This window comes from Canis aureus, chromosome 29, assembly GCF_053574225.1.
Source record: "Canis aureus isolate CA01 chromosome 29, VMU_Caureus_v.1.0, whole genome shotgun sequence".
Taxonomy (NCBI): Eukaryota; Metazoa; Chordata; class Mammalia; order Carnivora; family Canidae; genus Canis; species Canis aureus.
In genome coordinates, this window is record NC_135639.1 from 32034438 (window position 1) to 32049196 (window position 14759).

The 14759-nt window shown below is 38.4% G+C and overlaps 2 protein-coding genes across 4 annotated transcripts in view; one reads left to right on the forward strand and one right to left on the reverse strand.

The window, feature by feature from the left end:
- LOC144301353 (RNA/RNP complex-1-interacting phosphatase-like) overlaps positions 1-4863 on the forward strand; it is a 74193-nt gene extending 69330 nt beyond the window's left edge. For 2 of the 3 annotated variants that reach the window (XM_077878250.1, XM_077878253.1), the window contains one exon: positions 4385-4862. In XM_077878250.1, coding sequence (XP_077734376.1) covers positions 4385-4389 — 5 coding nt within the window. In that variant the 3' untranslated portion in view covers positions 4390-4862. Of the gene's footprint in view, positions 1-4384 lie in introns of all 3 variants that reach the window. The other variant, XM_077878248.1, reaches the window with a different exon arrangement.
- The window catches only part of ENTPD1 (ectonucleoside triphosphate diphosphohydrolase 1), a 99031-nt gene that overhangs the window by 8814 nt on the left and 75458 nt on the right, over positions 1-14759 (reverse strand). Inside the window, 3 exon segments of the mRNA XM_077878257.1 lie at positions 11907-12157; positions 13401-13644; positions 14335-14494. Of these exon segments, the coding sequence (XP_077734383.1) occupies positions 11907-12157; positions 13401-13644; positions 14335-14494 (655 nt within the window).

The window sequence follows — 14759 nt, forward strand, 5'->3', positions numbered from 1 at the left end:
ATGTAAGAGACACTGGCTGGATCTCTGTTGACTGAGAAACTGGATAAATCCAGAGCCCGGATAGCTATGATATGCATAGCTAATACTTGGAAATGTTCCCCCCTATTAATTAAAATTATTCAGAGTATATTCCTCTAGTGAACTTATTGTGGGACAGGAGGAAGAGGAGGACTTTTTAGGGTTTACTTTTAAGTTTTTAATTTTTGTTGTGTAAGAACATTTAACATGAGACCTACCCTCTTAACAAATTTTTAAATGTACAGTACAGTATTGTTAACTATAAGGACAGTGTTGTACAGCTCTAGAACTTAATTATCTTAAATAACTGAAACTTTATACTTTAATGAGTGTACAACAATAACTTTAGTTATTTAGCAACTCCCCATCCCTTCCCTCTTTAGCCACCATTCTATTCACTGAACACATGGGATGTCTTTGCATATGTGTCTTTAAATTTCTTACACCAGTGTTTCGTAGTTTTCAGTGTACAAGTCTTTCTCCACCTTAGTTAAGATTATTGCTGAGTATTTTATTCCTTTTGATGTTATTGTAAATAGGATTGTTTTCCAAGTTTCCTTTTCTTTTTAAAAAATTATTTATTCGTGAGAGACGGAGAGAGAGGCAGAGGGAAAAGCAGGCTCCCTGTAGGGAGCCTGATGTGGGACTTGATCCCAGGGGTCCTGGGATCACAAAGGCAGACACTCAACAACTGAGCCACCCAGGCCCCCCTCCCAAGTTTCCTTTTCAGGTAGCTCATTGTTAATCTATAGAAATACAACTGATTTTTGGATGTTGATTTTGTACTCTGCAACTTTACTAAATTCATTGATTAGTTCTAATGGGTTTCTTATTTTTCTTTATTTTTTAATTGAAGTATAGTTGACACACAATTTTACTTTAGTTTCAGGTGTACAACATAGTGATTCAACGCATCTGTACATTATGCTATACCTGCCATAAGTATAGCTACCATCCGTCACCATACAACACTATTACAATACCATTAGTTATATTCCCTACACTTACTGTAACTTTTGTCCCTGTGGCTTACTCATTTCATAACTAAAGCCTGTATCTCCCATTCCCATTCCCCATTTTACCCATTCCCCCACTCTCCCTCCTCTCTGGCAACCACCAGTTTGTTGTCTGTATTGACGGGCCTAACAGGGTTCTTTTGCTATGTATGTGGACTTTAGGGTTTTCTTTATGTATGAACTTGTCATCTGTAAACAGAGACAATTTTACTTCTTTCTTTCTGATGTAAATGCCTTTTATTTCTTCTTGCCTAATTGCTTGGTGAGTTCTTCCAGTACTATGCTGAATAGAACTGGTGAGGGTGGGCATCCCTGCCTGGTTCTTGATCGCAGAGGAAAAACAGTTCTTACTGCTGAGTTAATGTTAGCTTTGTGTTTTTACATATGGCTTTTATTGTGTTGATGCAGTTTCTATTTCTACCTTGTTGAAACTTGTTATAAATGAGTGTTCAATTTTGTCAAATGCTTTTTCTGCATTGATTAGGATAATCATGTGGTTTTCATCCTTCATTCTGTTAGTTTGGTGTATTACATGAATTGATTTTTGTATGTGGAGCCATCATTGCTTCCCAGGGATAAATCTCACTTAGTCATGGTATATTATCCTTCTAGTGGGCTGTTGAATTCAGTTTGCTGGTCTTCTGTTGAGGATTTTGGTTGTTCCAAAGGGTGTTCTTTCATTTCCACATACTTGTGAATTTTCCAGTTTCCTTCTGTTATTGATTTCTGCTTTTATTCTACTGTGTTAGAAGAGATATCTGCTATAATTTCAGTCTTCTTAAATTGTTGAGACTTGTTTTGTGACCTAAGATGTGATCTGTCTTGGAGAATATTCTATGTGCACTTGAGAAGAGTGTATATTCTGCTGCTCTTGGGTGGAATGTTTATATTTGTCTGGTAGGTCTATTTGGTCAATAGCGTGGTTCGAATCTGCAATTATTCTATCCACTGTTGACAGTGAGGCACTCATCAAGTCTCCTACCACCATGGCATTGCTGTTTCTTCCTCCCATCAGTTCTGTCAGTGTTTGCTTCACAGACTCAGATGCTCTGATTTTGGATAAGTATATACATAATTAATGTATCTTCCTGGTAAATTAACCCTTTATCATTATATAATGTCTTTCTTGGTCTCTGGTGACAATTTATGACTTAAAGTATCCTTTGTCTGATATAAATATGACCAGCCTTGTTTTCTTGTGGTTGGTACTTGCATGAAATAGCTTTTTCCATCACTTCACTTTTGGCTTCTGTGAGTCAGTGGAATATTACTCAGCCATCAGAAAGGATGAATATCTACCATTTACATTGATACATTGATGTGGATGGAACTGGAGGATATTATGCTGCGTGAAATAAGTCAGTTGGAAAAAAGACAACTATCATATGGTTTTACTCATATGTGGAATATAAGAAATAGTGAAAGGGACCATAAAGGAAGGGGAGAAACTGGGGAAAAATTAGAGAGGAAGACAAACCACGAGAGACTCTTAACTCTGGGAAACAAAGGATTGCAGAAGGGGAGATGGGTGGGGGGATGGGATAACTGGATGGCAGGCATTAAGGAGGGCACAAGATGAGATGAGCACTGGGTGTTAGACTATATGTTGGCTAATTGAGTTTCTTAAATCTAAAGTGAGTTTCTTGTGGAACATATAGTTGGATCTTTAAACTTTCTGTATAGTTTGACTTTTTAAATAATGAGCGTATCTTAATTTTTATAATAAATCTTTCTTTAAATTGTTACATTTCAAAAGACTTTCTGATATTACTCTGATATTACTCTCTGATATTTCTCATTCTACCAGCAAAGGGCATATGGGTTAAGTACCTAGAAATTCTCTTGCTTTTTCTAAGTGTGACATGTGCTTTTTAAAGAAATAAAAATTATTTTTTTAAAGATTTTATTTATTCATGAGAGACACAGAGGGAGAGGCAGAGACACAGGCAGAGGGAGAAGCAGGCTCCATGCAAGGAGCCTGATGTGGGACTCGATCCTGGGACCCAGGATCACGCCCTGAGCCAAAGGCAGACGCTCAACCTCTGAGCCATCCAGGCACCCTGTTAAAATTATTTTTAAAAACATTAACAAACAGAAAATTTTTGTAGGCAGATATAGCAAAATATTGAGCCTTCTGTGGGATACAGAGCTTGTCAGCAGGAACTCCTGGCCTATGCCACTACCTACCCCCAAAGCTCTGCATGCCATGGACTCTTGAAAATTTTCCTCTGACCTATAGAAGTTTCCCTTTAGCATCTCAGAATTCTGCTCTTATTTATTTTTCAACATATAAAAGTTGCCCTCTTCTTTTCCTTCAGAATATATATATATATATATATATATATATATATATATTTTTTTTTTTTTTTTTTTTAAATTCTGGCTTACTCAAAGGTAACATGTTTATTGTATAGAATTTAATTATTACAAGTTAAAGTAAGTTTCCCCTTCTTCAAACCATTCCCTAGAGAAAACCACTTTTAATAATTTACTGCTTAATCCTTGCAGCAAATATATGTAAAATATTAAAATACATGTATATATTTTTACCTAAATATGATCATACTAAACACATCGTCTTATAATCCAGCTTTGTTTCACTTGGTAATAATACTACAAGTTTCCTTGTAGATTTTACCTTAACCAGTTAAATGACTATAAAAGTTATTAAGTATGGATATATCATAATTTACTTATTATCCTATTCATGAGTATTTAGGCTTAATAATAATTCACTATTATAAATAATGCTACAAGGTACTTGCATCTTTGTACTTTTGCCTTGAGACAATTTCCTTGGGGTAAAATGTTTGGTCAGGAGGTAAACATATTTTGCGAGTAGAAATATGTACTCAAAGACATGAATAGAAGTGTTCATAAAGCAGTATATAATATTCCCAAACTGGAAACAACTGAAATGTCCATTAGCTATAGAACAGATAGATAAATTTTAATGTATTCATGCAAAGGAATACTACATTGTTGCAATAAAAGAAAGAACTTCTGTTACATGCAACAACACAGATAAATCTCAGACAATACTTAGTGAAAGAAGTCAGACAAAAAAGAATACACACTGTGAACCCAAAAATTGGCAACACTAATCTATCATGATAGAAGTCAGAGTAGTGGTTATCTTTGGAGGAGGTTTATCAACTGGGAGAGTGGATAAGGGAACTTTTTAGGATGTTGGGAATGTTCTGTACCTTCATCCAGATGATGGACTCACAGGTGTATTCCTTAAAAGCTATCAAGCTGTGGACTTAAAATGTACACACTTTACTGAAGTGTGTTAGACCTAAATTTTAAAAATATCTATACATATCTCATGAGATCTTCTTTTTTTAAAGGTTGATTTATTTTAGAGAGAGAGACACCAGGAGTGGTGGGGCGCGTGAAGAACAGAAGGAGAGAATCCTCAAGTAGACTCCCTGCTGAACTGAAACCAGGAGTCAGACGCTTAACCAACTGAGCCACCACTCACGTGTCCCCTCAGTGAGATCTTCTTTCAAAAAGATTGGATCATCCATCGAAAGATGAGTGGATAAAGAAGATGTGGTTTATGTATACAATGGAATATTACTCAGCTATTAGAAATGACAAATACCCACCATTTGCTTCAACGTGGATGGAACTGGAGGGTATTATGCTGAGTGAAGTAAGTGAGTCGGAGAAGGACAAACATTATATGTTCTCATTCTTTTGGGGAATATAAATAATAGTGAAAGGGAATATAAGGGAAGGGAGAAGAAATGTGTGGGAAATATCAGAAAGGGAGACAGAACGTAAAGACTGCTAACTCTGGGAAACGAACTAGGGGTGGTAGAAGGGGAGGAGGGCAGGGGGTGGGAGTGAATGGGTGACGGGCACTGGGGGTTATTCTGTATGTTAGTAAATTGAACACCAATAAAAAATAAAAAATAAAAAAATTTAAAAAATGAAAAAAAAAAGATTGGATCACTTTATAACTATAGGGGGTAATTTCCCCCTAAAGCTTAAAAAATGTTCTATTTTCTATGAGTCCCACAAATGATCCTTTATATGCCCCTCAAACAGTGTTATTCATTTCCTACAAAACCTGGAATCATTTCTTTCTAAACCCCTGAACCATATCTTCAATCTTCCTAAAATTACCACCATTTTTCTGTACTATAGAAATCTGAGTTTGTAGCTCATAAACCTCAAACAAAGGCATCTAATGATCAAAAAGATGATCTTTAAGCTTGGGGGAAAAGCTTCTAAAATACCAGATGCAAGTCTCCTTCATGTCCACCTGGAAACCCAACAACTACTTTCAGGTCTCTGAACCCGCTTCTTCCTTGCCCCCTCCAAGCTTCTCTGCACTCTGGTCACCACACTAGAGTGTTCCAAATACTGAAGTTCTTTTACCGAGAACATACAGTATTCCAGGAACTTTAGCAGGCCTAAAAATGAAAAGATGATACGTACACCATCCCTGTCTTCCAGGGCCTCAGGATATAGTCAGGAAGACAGGCACGTTAACCTATAAAGACAATACCCATTCTTGCCAGACAAATTTTTGTGGGCTCTTTTAACCCACACAAAATGCAATACATGCATTCCTGTTCAACTTAACTGAGCTGGTTTCAGTGCAGCATCTATTCTTTCTCAAATTTTTTCTTGTTTTTGTGATATCAATTACCCACTCTACTTCCCCAACTTTGGACTATCTCCCAGGGAGCTGTTTACTTTGACATGGCTTCTGAAACTATACTCATTAAAATCACTAGTAATCTAATTGGCAAAGTCAATAGCCATGCAATGCCTGGATGGCCGAGTGGTTGAGCATCTGCCTTCGGCTCAGAGCGTGATCCTAGGGTCCTGGGATTGAGGCCCACATCAGGCTCTCTGCAGTGAGCCTGCTTCTCCCTCTGCCTATGTCTCTGCCTCTCTCTGTGTGTTTCTCATGAATAAATAAATAAATCTAAAAAAATATCAATAGCCATTTTTTTCATTCCACCTCTTCCTTGACTTTTGGCTGCATATCATTCATTCATTCATTCATTCAACTATTAACTGAATAACAACTATGTTCCAAGCAGTGACAGAAACAGATGAAAATCCCTGCCTTCCAGTAGAAGACAACACAACTCAAACAAGTAACTGATGGTATGAAAGATGAGTAAATAACTGCTATAAAAATAAAGCCTTTTGTTACATACTCCATATATATAGAGAGAGCCTTTATTCAAATTAGAGAAGCTCACAGAGTAGGCATAGTTCATTAGTTTCTTCCAATCCAGAAGCAGTTTAGTTCAGGGGTCTTTTTTTTTTTTTTTTTTTTTTTCAGAAGAACTGTTGCCTAATAATACAACCGACACTCCCATCTTTATCATGTTTCCAGGAAACAAACCAGAAAATAAACCACAGCCAAATTTGTCCATAACAGAAGAAAGGGAATTTGTCACGTCACTTTCCAAAGATCCAATCAAAAACATATTGCTAGCTAGCACTTTGGAATAAAGATTAAATGAAGCATTCATAGTCACAGAAGGGACAAGTATTACAGTCTAGTTGCAAGTTCTGCCCCAAACTGATTACTTGACATGTTCACCTACCCTCTCATCTAACCTGATTACTCATGCTAACTTGCTTCTCTAGCATGGCCTGCCTGCTTCTATTACTAGATACTAGGTTTGCTCTACCCTGGCAGGAAGCATCTTAGAAGCAGACATAGCATCATTTTCAGGGTCATGTCTCAGGCACATGTGACTGCATTTGTTTCCATACTTCTAAAGAGACTGACCTCTAACATTTGTGTGGCATTCAATCCTAGCCACTGCCCTGCTTGGTTGGGCTCATGATTCTACTTTAATCTCTACTTTCTACATACATTTTGTTCTAGATTAAGGGCTCTTAACATGGGGCTCACAGGTATAGCTCAATGAATCACGTTTTTTAAATTGTATGCAAAAATTTCAGTATACCTTTACGTGTCTATTTTTCTGTTTAGAAGATCTTTAGCTTTCAACACATTCTCCAAAGAGTCTTGTGGTCCCTTGAAGAATTAAGAATAACTGGCAATGCTAAGTGAAATAAACCAATAACAAAGAGACAAATACATGATATTCCACTTATATGAGGTACCTGGAATAGTCAAATTCATAGCAATGGAAAGTAGAATGGTGATTGCCAGGGGATGAGGGAAAAGAGGAGTGGGGAACTAGTGTTTTGTTTAATGGGTGGGGTTTCTATTTGGGAAGACAAAAAAAAGTCTTGGAGGTAGATGGTGGTGATGGATGTAGAATGTAAATGTACATAGTGCCACAAAGCTGTACTATTAGAAGTAATTAAAATGGTAAACTTTCTATTATGTATATTTTACCACACACACACACACACACACACACACACAGACAAGAATAGCTGGTCTAGACAACCTTGATGTTTTGCTTCAGGCTGTTGCCTTGACTGTGAAGGTTATGATATAGATTCTTTTCTCAAAAAAGAATCAAATAAGCGATATACAACTGTGGAATACTGCCATTATATAAGGAATAGAAAATAAAATACAAAATATGCCCTTCTAACTATTACAAACACCTGAATCAAATATGAAGTAATGTCTTAAAACTCTCTTCATTATAGATTTTCAAAATTTTCTCAGATAATAATGTTACTTTCATATTCCATATAGAAATAGACTATAGATATGTCTAATTCTCTGTAGCCACAGTGGAGATCAAGTTATAGAATTAGAATCAAGGGAAAATCCTGCTTTCTATGTGGGCTGGGAATGTGTCTCTTCATTGTTCTTTCTTAGACAGTTGTGCTCCAGAATAAGGTCATCCATTTCTCTTCCCCTACTCCAGATTCATACTCTTATTCGTATTTATTTTTTCATTTATCAATATTTTGTGAAAGTTTTCCATGTGTCAAGGCCTAACTGACAGTTTTCCTGTCTGTATATGCTCTTCAGAAACCCACCCAATTGAGTTTAAAATCTAATCTGGCCTCTTAAACCCCTTGGAAAGGTCTCTTCTAGGGTGGAATATTGCTTACATGAACACACATTAGAATTGAACCCAGAAAAAAAAAAAAAAGAATTGAACCCAGAAAAATCAAGTGTTGGATGATGAGGCTTAAAATGAACATTTTTCCTTGATTTATTTATATTATATAATGAAAAAGAAACCTCAATCCTATTCAGAATGCTTCTATTTTTAATCCCCAAAATTATACTGAATGACAAAACTCAACCTTCTTTTAATACCTCATGAAGATACCCTGATCAAAACCAGATGGTTCAAGGACACATCAGCAAGTTTCTTCCTATGGCTGTGGTAGATGATTCTCTGAAAGTCTTGAAGAAAAAAAAATCATCCTAATTCTGTTCTTGGGGTATGACTTGGGAGACTCAATACATCAAGTAGATGTTCTGTTGCCAGAATGGACCCAAAGGTGATTCTTGAGGGAAATGCTGACTCAACTCCAGGAATTTCTGACCTTGCCTTTAGGTATTGGGGGGATGCCCATATTGCTTAGATCAAAATCTGTGATCATCTTCTTAATCTACAGATTAGGGATTAACCTTATTTTATAAACTTTTATGTGATTGGTTGTTTATTACCTGTGGGCCCATATTTAAGCAACAACTGAGAATAGTAACATGATAGGTCATCTTTAGAGAACAGAGAGCCTCAAAAGGTCAGCTCTCCTCATCTTCCAGTTTCCAGCTTAGATAATTAATATTTATGGAAGAGGACTCAAAAAATATGTCTCCCCTTTTTCAGCCACTCTTAATTCTTTTCTTCTATCAAGTTGAGTATCTTTCAAAGGCCTATACTGCCTCAGTCCATCACAGAATTCCTATGACTGAGTTGGATTCTTAATATTATGCCTCTAAGTTATAGTTTCTATGAGAATTAAGATTTTAAGAAGTATGGTCAAAGACATTGTCTAATAAAATCTTCTTTATAAAATATCCCTGGGAATCAGTTTTGGGATAGCTCTGCTTTGCCCTGGAACCTGGTATGCTGGGCATAATGAAAACTATGTATCTGATTATGTCTTCTTTTTCCCCTTGGCTACTAGGAAGCACACACACACACAAAGTACATGTATACATATGGAAACAAACAAGTTTTTAATGTTCGTTCTTTAATTCCAATTCCCTCTTGAATTTGTTTTATATTATTTCTTGTTTATATAAATGATACAATGTGATCTTTTAAAAATTTCCTAAATTACCTCATAATTCCCCCACAGATGTTCCCTCTTCCTTTTGTGTGTTTCTAATTTGCCTACAAATTGGATTCTGTCTAGCAACCAATGTAACTAAAGTGAGAAAAACATTGACAGCTTTTAATACTCTATATACAGAGTAAGAATTAAATCACCAGTGCTGAATGCAACTGTGGTAAACATTCCTTCCCTGCAAATTCTCTGAGGCTTGAGAATACCCAGGCTAATTGGTCCTGGAAATAATTGGAACACAGCTGGATTTTTGTGTTGCAAATAGTTATGCTTTCAGATGCAGGACTGGGCAGTGGTAACTTCTTCAGGTATAATAGCCTAGAAAAAGGACTGTTAGGAGAAAGAATTAACCTTACTAAGGGCCCACCTGGTGCTAGAGTATATTAGTTTTTTGCTACTGTCAGTGATATGCTAGAGGTGACTCTTACCCATTCACAAGAACTAACTATTAAAATTTCAAGAGTTTTGTGAGCCAGCTGATGTTATGTTGATTAAGCTAAACCATGGTATGAGTACTTATACCATGTAAACTGGCAAATGCCACAAGCCAGCCCCTACATCCCCAGAGAGCTGGTTGTGAGACATTTACCAGTCCATTACCACTTGTCTGGCTTATCACTTACAACTAGCAAGGAGATAGGCATTTCTGTCCTCATTTTATAAATGAGGAAACAGACCAAAAAAAAAAAAAAATCTGTAGGCTTTAGGGAGAAGTTACAATGGTGAAAAAAAAAAATTCTGTAACAGAAACTGCCAATGCAGGAATAGGTACAGATACAGTGCTAACTCTAAGGGCTATATTCAGATGAGAAAGGTCCTATTCGGAGGAAAGCAATGAGCTAGCTAATCTAAGAAGATTGCCAAATTGAGGTTCAGAAGGCTGTGAGGAGAACAATTTCAGTGAGGGACTAAGAGACCAAACAAAAAGGGGAGCACAGTCTCCTCCACCCCTTCCAACTCCACAGCTCCCTACCTAGGTTGGAGGAATCACATTCAAAGGCAAGAAATTTCACTACCACCATCTTCAAGTAGAAAGGGTTTGCTCAAGCTTGAAGACAAGAATTGGACCGTTTCTCAGGAGGTGAAGCTTTCAGAAAAATTAAAAAGTCAAAACACAATGGCCTATTTCTTTTCTTCAGATGTACTTTGTACCGTGACTGGAATGAAAAGTGCCCTTGGCTGTCCCCAGCAGCCCTAGCCACCTCCCTCCCTTCTGTGGCCCCCTCTTTTATCTTCTAGCACTTAGATCCAAGGCAAGGGCATTGGCCTAAAAAAGTCCAATATGGGCTGCCAATGCCAGCTCAGCTATAGGGCATCCAGGAGAGGTTCTAGTTTGTTCTGAATTTAGGTTTGGAGCTAACTTATCACCAGGTATTACTCTGCCAGGCATTGTCCTGGCATGTTATTTCCCTCAGAAACCTTGAGGGGAGGAGGAACTGTGGTCTGTGCCGTAGTTAAGGTAAGCCTGGATCCACTGCCCATTGTTGTTTTCCCAGCGATCATGGGAATGAAGAGCTCATATAATTTGCATGTGGCAAAACCAGAATTTAAAGCTGGTATGTTTCCTACAGGGCCTGTTCTCTATGCAGGGAGCTCTTTCTGTGACATTGGGCTGAGCCAGGAAGCCTTGGGAGAAACTCTCCTGCTGGGGTTCCATAGGAGAGTTAAACACCTCCCTTCTCACATGCTGCTCTGTTTTCTGTGAAGGCAGACAAAAGTCCTTGCTTCTATGCATGATATCTTAAGTAATTAATGAGATAATGCATATACAGTATATAGTCAATAACTGGCTCTTCATTGATGGTAGCTAATTTTGCAGCATACTACTGAACTACAATTATAATAATGCTTTGTCTGTAGGACCAAAATATGAAATTTGAATTATGAGCAGATTAAGGGGCACCTCTTTTACCTCTGCTCAAATATTTTACCTTATTCTAGAGTAATTAAGAAGGAATCAGAGCTGGGATTCAAATAGTCCCCCAGCTGTTCAAAATGTAATGCAAATGATGCTATCTTCATTTCCTTGAGATTTCTTGAGTTTCTACTTCAGTTTATAGAGGAAAGCCTTTAACCAAGACATTTGCCTCTCCTCCTGCCTCCTGCTGACATTAAGAAGCCAACAATGGCGGATCCCAATGGGTGTGCCTCCCTGACAGCCAGCCCCTTCTTCTGGCCTAGAGATTCCTGGTTTTACCCATGTAGAAGAAAGCAATATGTGTAGGAAAGGGATGAACAATTATTAGTTTAAACCAAACGTGGTAGTCCATTCCCCTTTATCACAGATTGGTTTAGAAGTGTGTATTTAACTAAATTCTGGCCAATGGCATCTGAAAAGACATTTGTTGGCACTTCTGCAAATTGGACAGAAATGTATACAAGAGAAACTTCCTTCTTTTTTTTTTTTTTCATGAAAAAATCAGTGAAGCAGTAGCTTCCATGTTAGCACCACAAAAAAGGCCAACGAGATAATGGAAAAGCTGATCCCAAGTCCTGACATTGCTAAACCAAAGAATTAACCCTGGATTATCTATCTCAAGGCTTATTATATGAGAGAAAAATAAATCTGATTATTTAAACCCTTTGTAGGCATATACTCTATAACTTGTAACTCAAATCATCTACCCAATATACCTTATTATTTTACAAACTTACCCCAAAATCCCCATGAGGTGGTGGCAAGAAAATCCCATTGAAGGAACACTGGGAGTAAGGGCAGTAACTGGTGTTGAAGAGTTCAAGGATGCTTCGCTGGCATTGCCGATAGTTTCCAGTGCCCTGGATTTGAAACTGACTGAATGGATGAATCATTGCAAATCTCCTGGTGCAGGGGCTACTGTAGAGGTCACTTACATTCATTACTGTCTCATATCCAGGGTGAAAGCATGGGTCCCTGAGGATTCCATCTGTACCCTGAATGGAAAAATCATTTGAAAAAATCATGTGCAAATGCATTGGGTACAAAAAGCACCACTCTGACTCCATTAATTTGTAGGAATTTTATAATATCATAGCTCTGGCATCAGTATGCCCTAGACATGCCTTTTCCTTGGGAATAGTCATATTTATATAATAGGCAACAGAAATGGTATCAGATGTAAATGAACTTTCGCTATTCATAGAAAGCTAATGGAGTTCAAGCTGGCAGAAATGCCGTTAGTTTGGAATGTTCCCTGGCACTTAGCACAAATGAAATACATAGGTCAGAAGCAGATTCATAAGGAAAACTCTCAAGGCCCTCAAAGTCTGAGCCTGGGGTAGTTCTCAAGGAAGAGTCTGCCTGTATCCTGTCCCCACCTCCAAGCAAAAAATAAGAAGCTCTAGGAGTTGAAAGTGCCTTAGATCATTTAAGCCAGGAGTATCAAAATGATTTTTAACCCACAACCCAATATGTACAAGAAAAGGGGGCTGCTGTAGATAAAAGGCTTAGTGGAGCCTTGGGGTTCAGTAGGTGTCTCTCAATATCGCCTACTCCAATGGGAGCCACCTATTAACAGTGCTTCCAAGAACCAGAGCAAGAGCTTTGGCAGAGAGCAGAGAACTGGTTGTCCTTTCAGTGGAGAAAGGGAACAGCTGGATGTGACATCCTTGCTCGTGTGTGTTTGTCAGGGTGTGCCTGATACTCACATGATTTTGAGTATGTTTAACTTTTCTTTAAAAAAAAAACAACAACTTTTCTTGTCTTCAGAAGACAGAAAGCATCTGGAGACAAGACACGAAGTGTTGATGGATAAACTCTGTTTTCCCTCAGTGTTTTCCTTCTCCCCTACAGGTTCTTTCTAAAAATGCTGTTTTGTGCAGTTTGTAGGAAATGGAGACTAAAAAGTGCTAAAAAGCTTATAAATTACACACCTCTCCAAACAATACTCTAGCATAAAATTTTCACTGTCAAGCCCACAGGGGTGAGAAATTATTTGCAAGACAGGATTTGAGTTGTGTCCTTGGAGACAGTGCAGTAAACAAACAGGAGGTGATGTCTGGATGGGACGATTGACAGGGGTTGACTACATGGAGTTAGATATCCTGCTTGAAAAGCTTTGGAAAGTACAGTAACCAAGTTCAGACCAATTACTGAAGTAGAAAGAGAACAACAGGATGTGGGGGCTGGTGGCCCAGATGTGGGGAGGGTGGGTCTGGATTCAGTTATACTTGCCTGAATGTCCTTGGCCAGTTTCTGCCTGAGTGCTTGATCCTTCCCATAGCACAAGAAGCTGTGCGTGTACACGCTGTAGTCCCTGCCATAGAGGCGAAAGTGCAGAGCATTTCTTGGAGACTCAATATTCTTGTTTTGGGGTACAAAAGTGATTTGTGTAGAGGCTCCCCCAAGGTCTAAAGCCCCGAAGGTTTCCTGAGCACCGTTTTCATCTGGCCTCAGGTAGAGCCAATTCAATTTCTGAAAGAGAGTACAGTCACCAGTGGCAGCAGTCTCTAGACCCCTGTTTCACACTCTATCTTAGACTTGGGGACTTCCTGAAGGTGAAGGAAAGGGGGCATAAAGTGACACTAAGCTCACTGGACACTCCTGAGTCTGCATCACACCAACAGTGAGAAAAGAGGGGCTTTGACGATAGAGCTCAGGCTGCAGCAACATAGAAGTGGCATAGCCAGTGTTTATGAACAAGGAGTCTGGGCAGAAGAGATGCAAGTACAAATCTCCACTCATTTGTTCCTTAGCCATGTGATCCTGAGCAGAATAATTCCCTTCTTTAGGTATCAATTTGAGACTTGTAAATGAGAAAATTCCTCATGTAGTTGTTCTGAAGATGAAATCAGACAGTATATGAAAAGTGCTTAGCACAGCACAAGACACATAGCACTAGGCAAATATTAGCTATTATTTTTAGTGATATATTTTTAATTTCCTCTATGTCTCTCTATGGTAAAGATATGATTTCCTTATTCTCCAATAGGAAAAATCCTTGTAATAAAATTCACCAGAATACCTCTGGTGACCCTCTGGCGGGCATAAGTTAATTTGTCCATTCATGCAGCATTCGTTCTAGCTACAGATCCAAAACTGCCTGAGACAGCAATGGCACTGACCCCCAGGGAGTCGCCTCCCTGGGTGCTACAAGATAATCACCTGAATGAATTTGCCCAGCAGATAGTTGATAGTAATCCAGCCATAGGCACCTTCTTCTTGGCCAGTGATGATTCTGGCACCCTGGAAGTCAAAGTGGTAGTTGCTGAGGCTTTTTGTCACTGCAGCTAAGACCTTGTCTGCCAGCTGTGCATCTTCTATCCTGCACAAAGGAAGAGTTGAGTTTACCAGTTTTGTTTGAATGATTACAAGTATTCATTTCAGTCACAGCTTCCAGCAGTTCTCCTAGAAAGCAAATCATAACTCACTGGAATAAACAGAGATGGAGATGCCCCCACATGGCTGTCTGAGGAGCTCTGCTTTTGGGTGAGGCCGAACTAGCCTTTGGCCACCCTCTCCAAATCCAAATCCTTCCAGTCCCTACATAGGCTGTTCTTCCTAAAATACCATTTTTGTTTTTGCTCCCT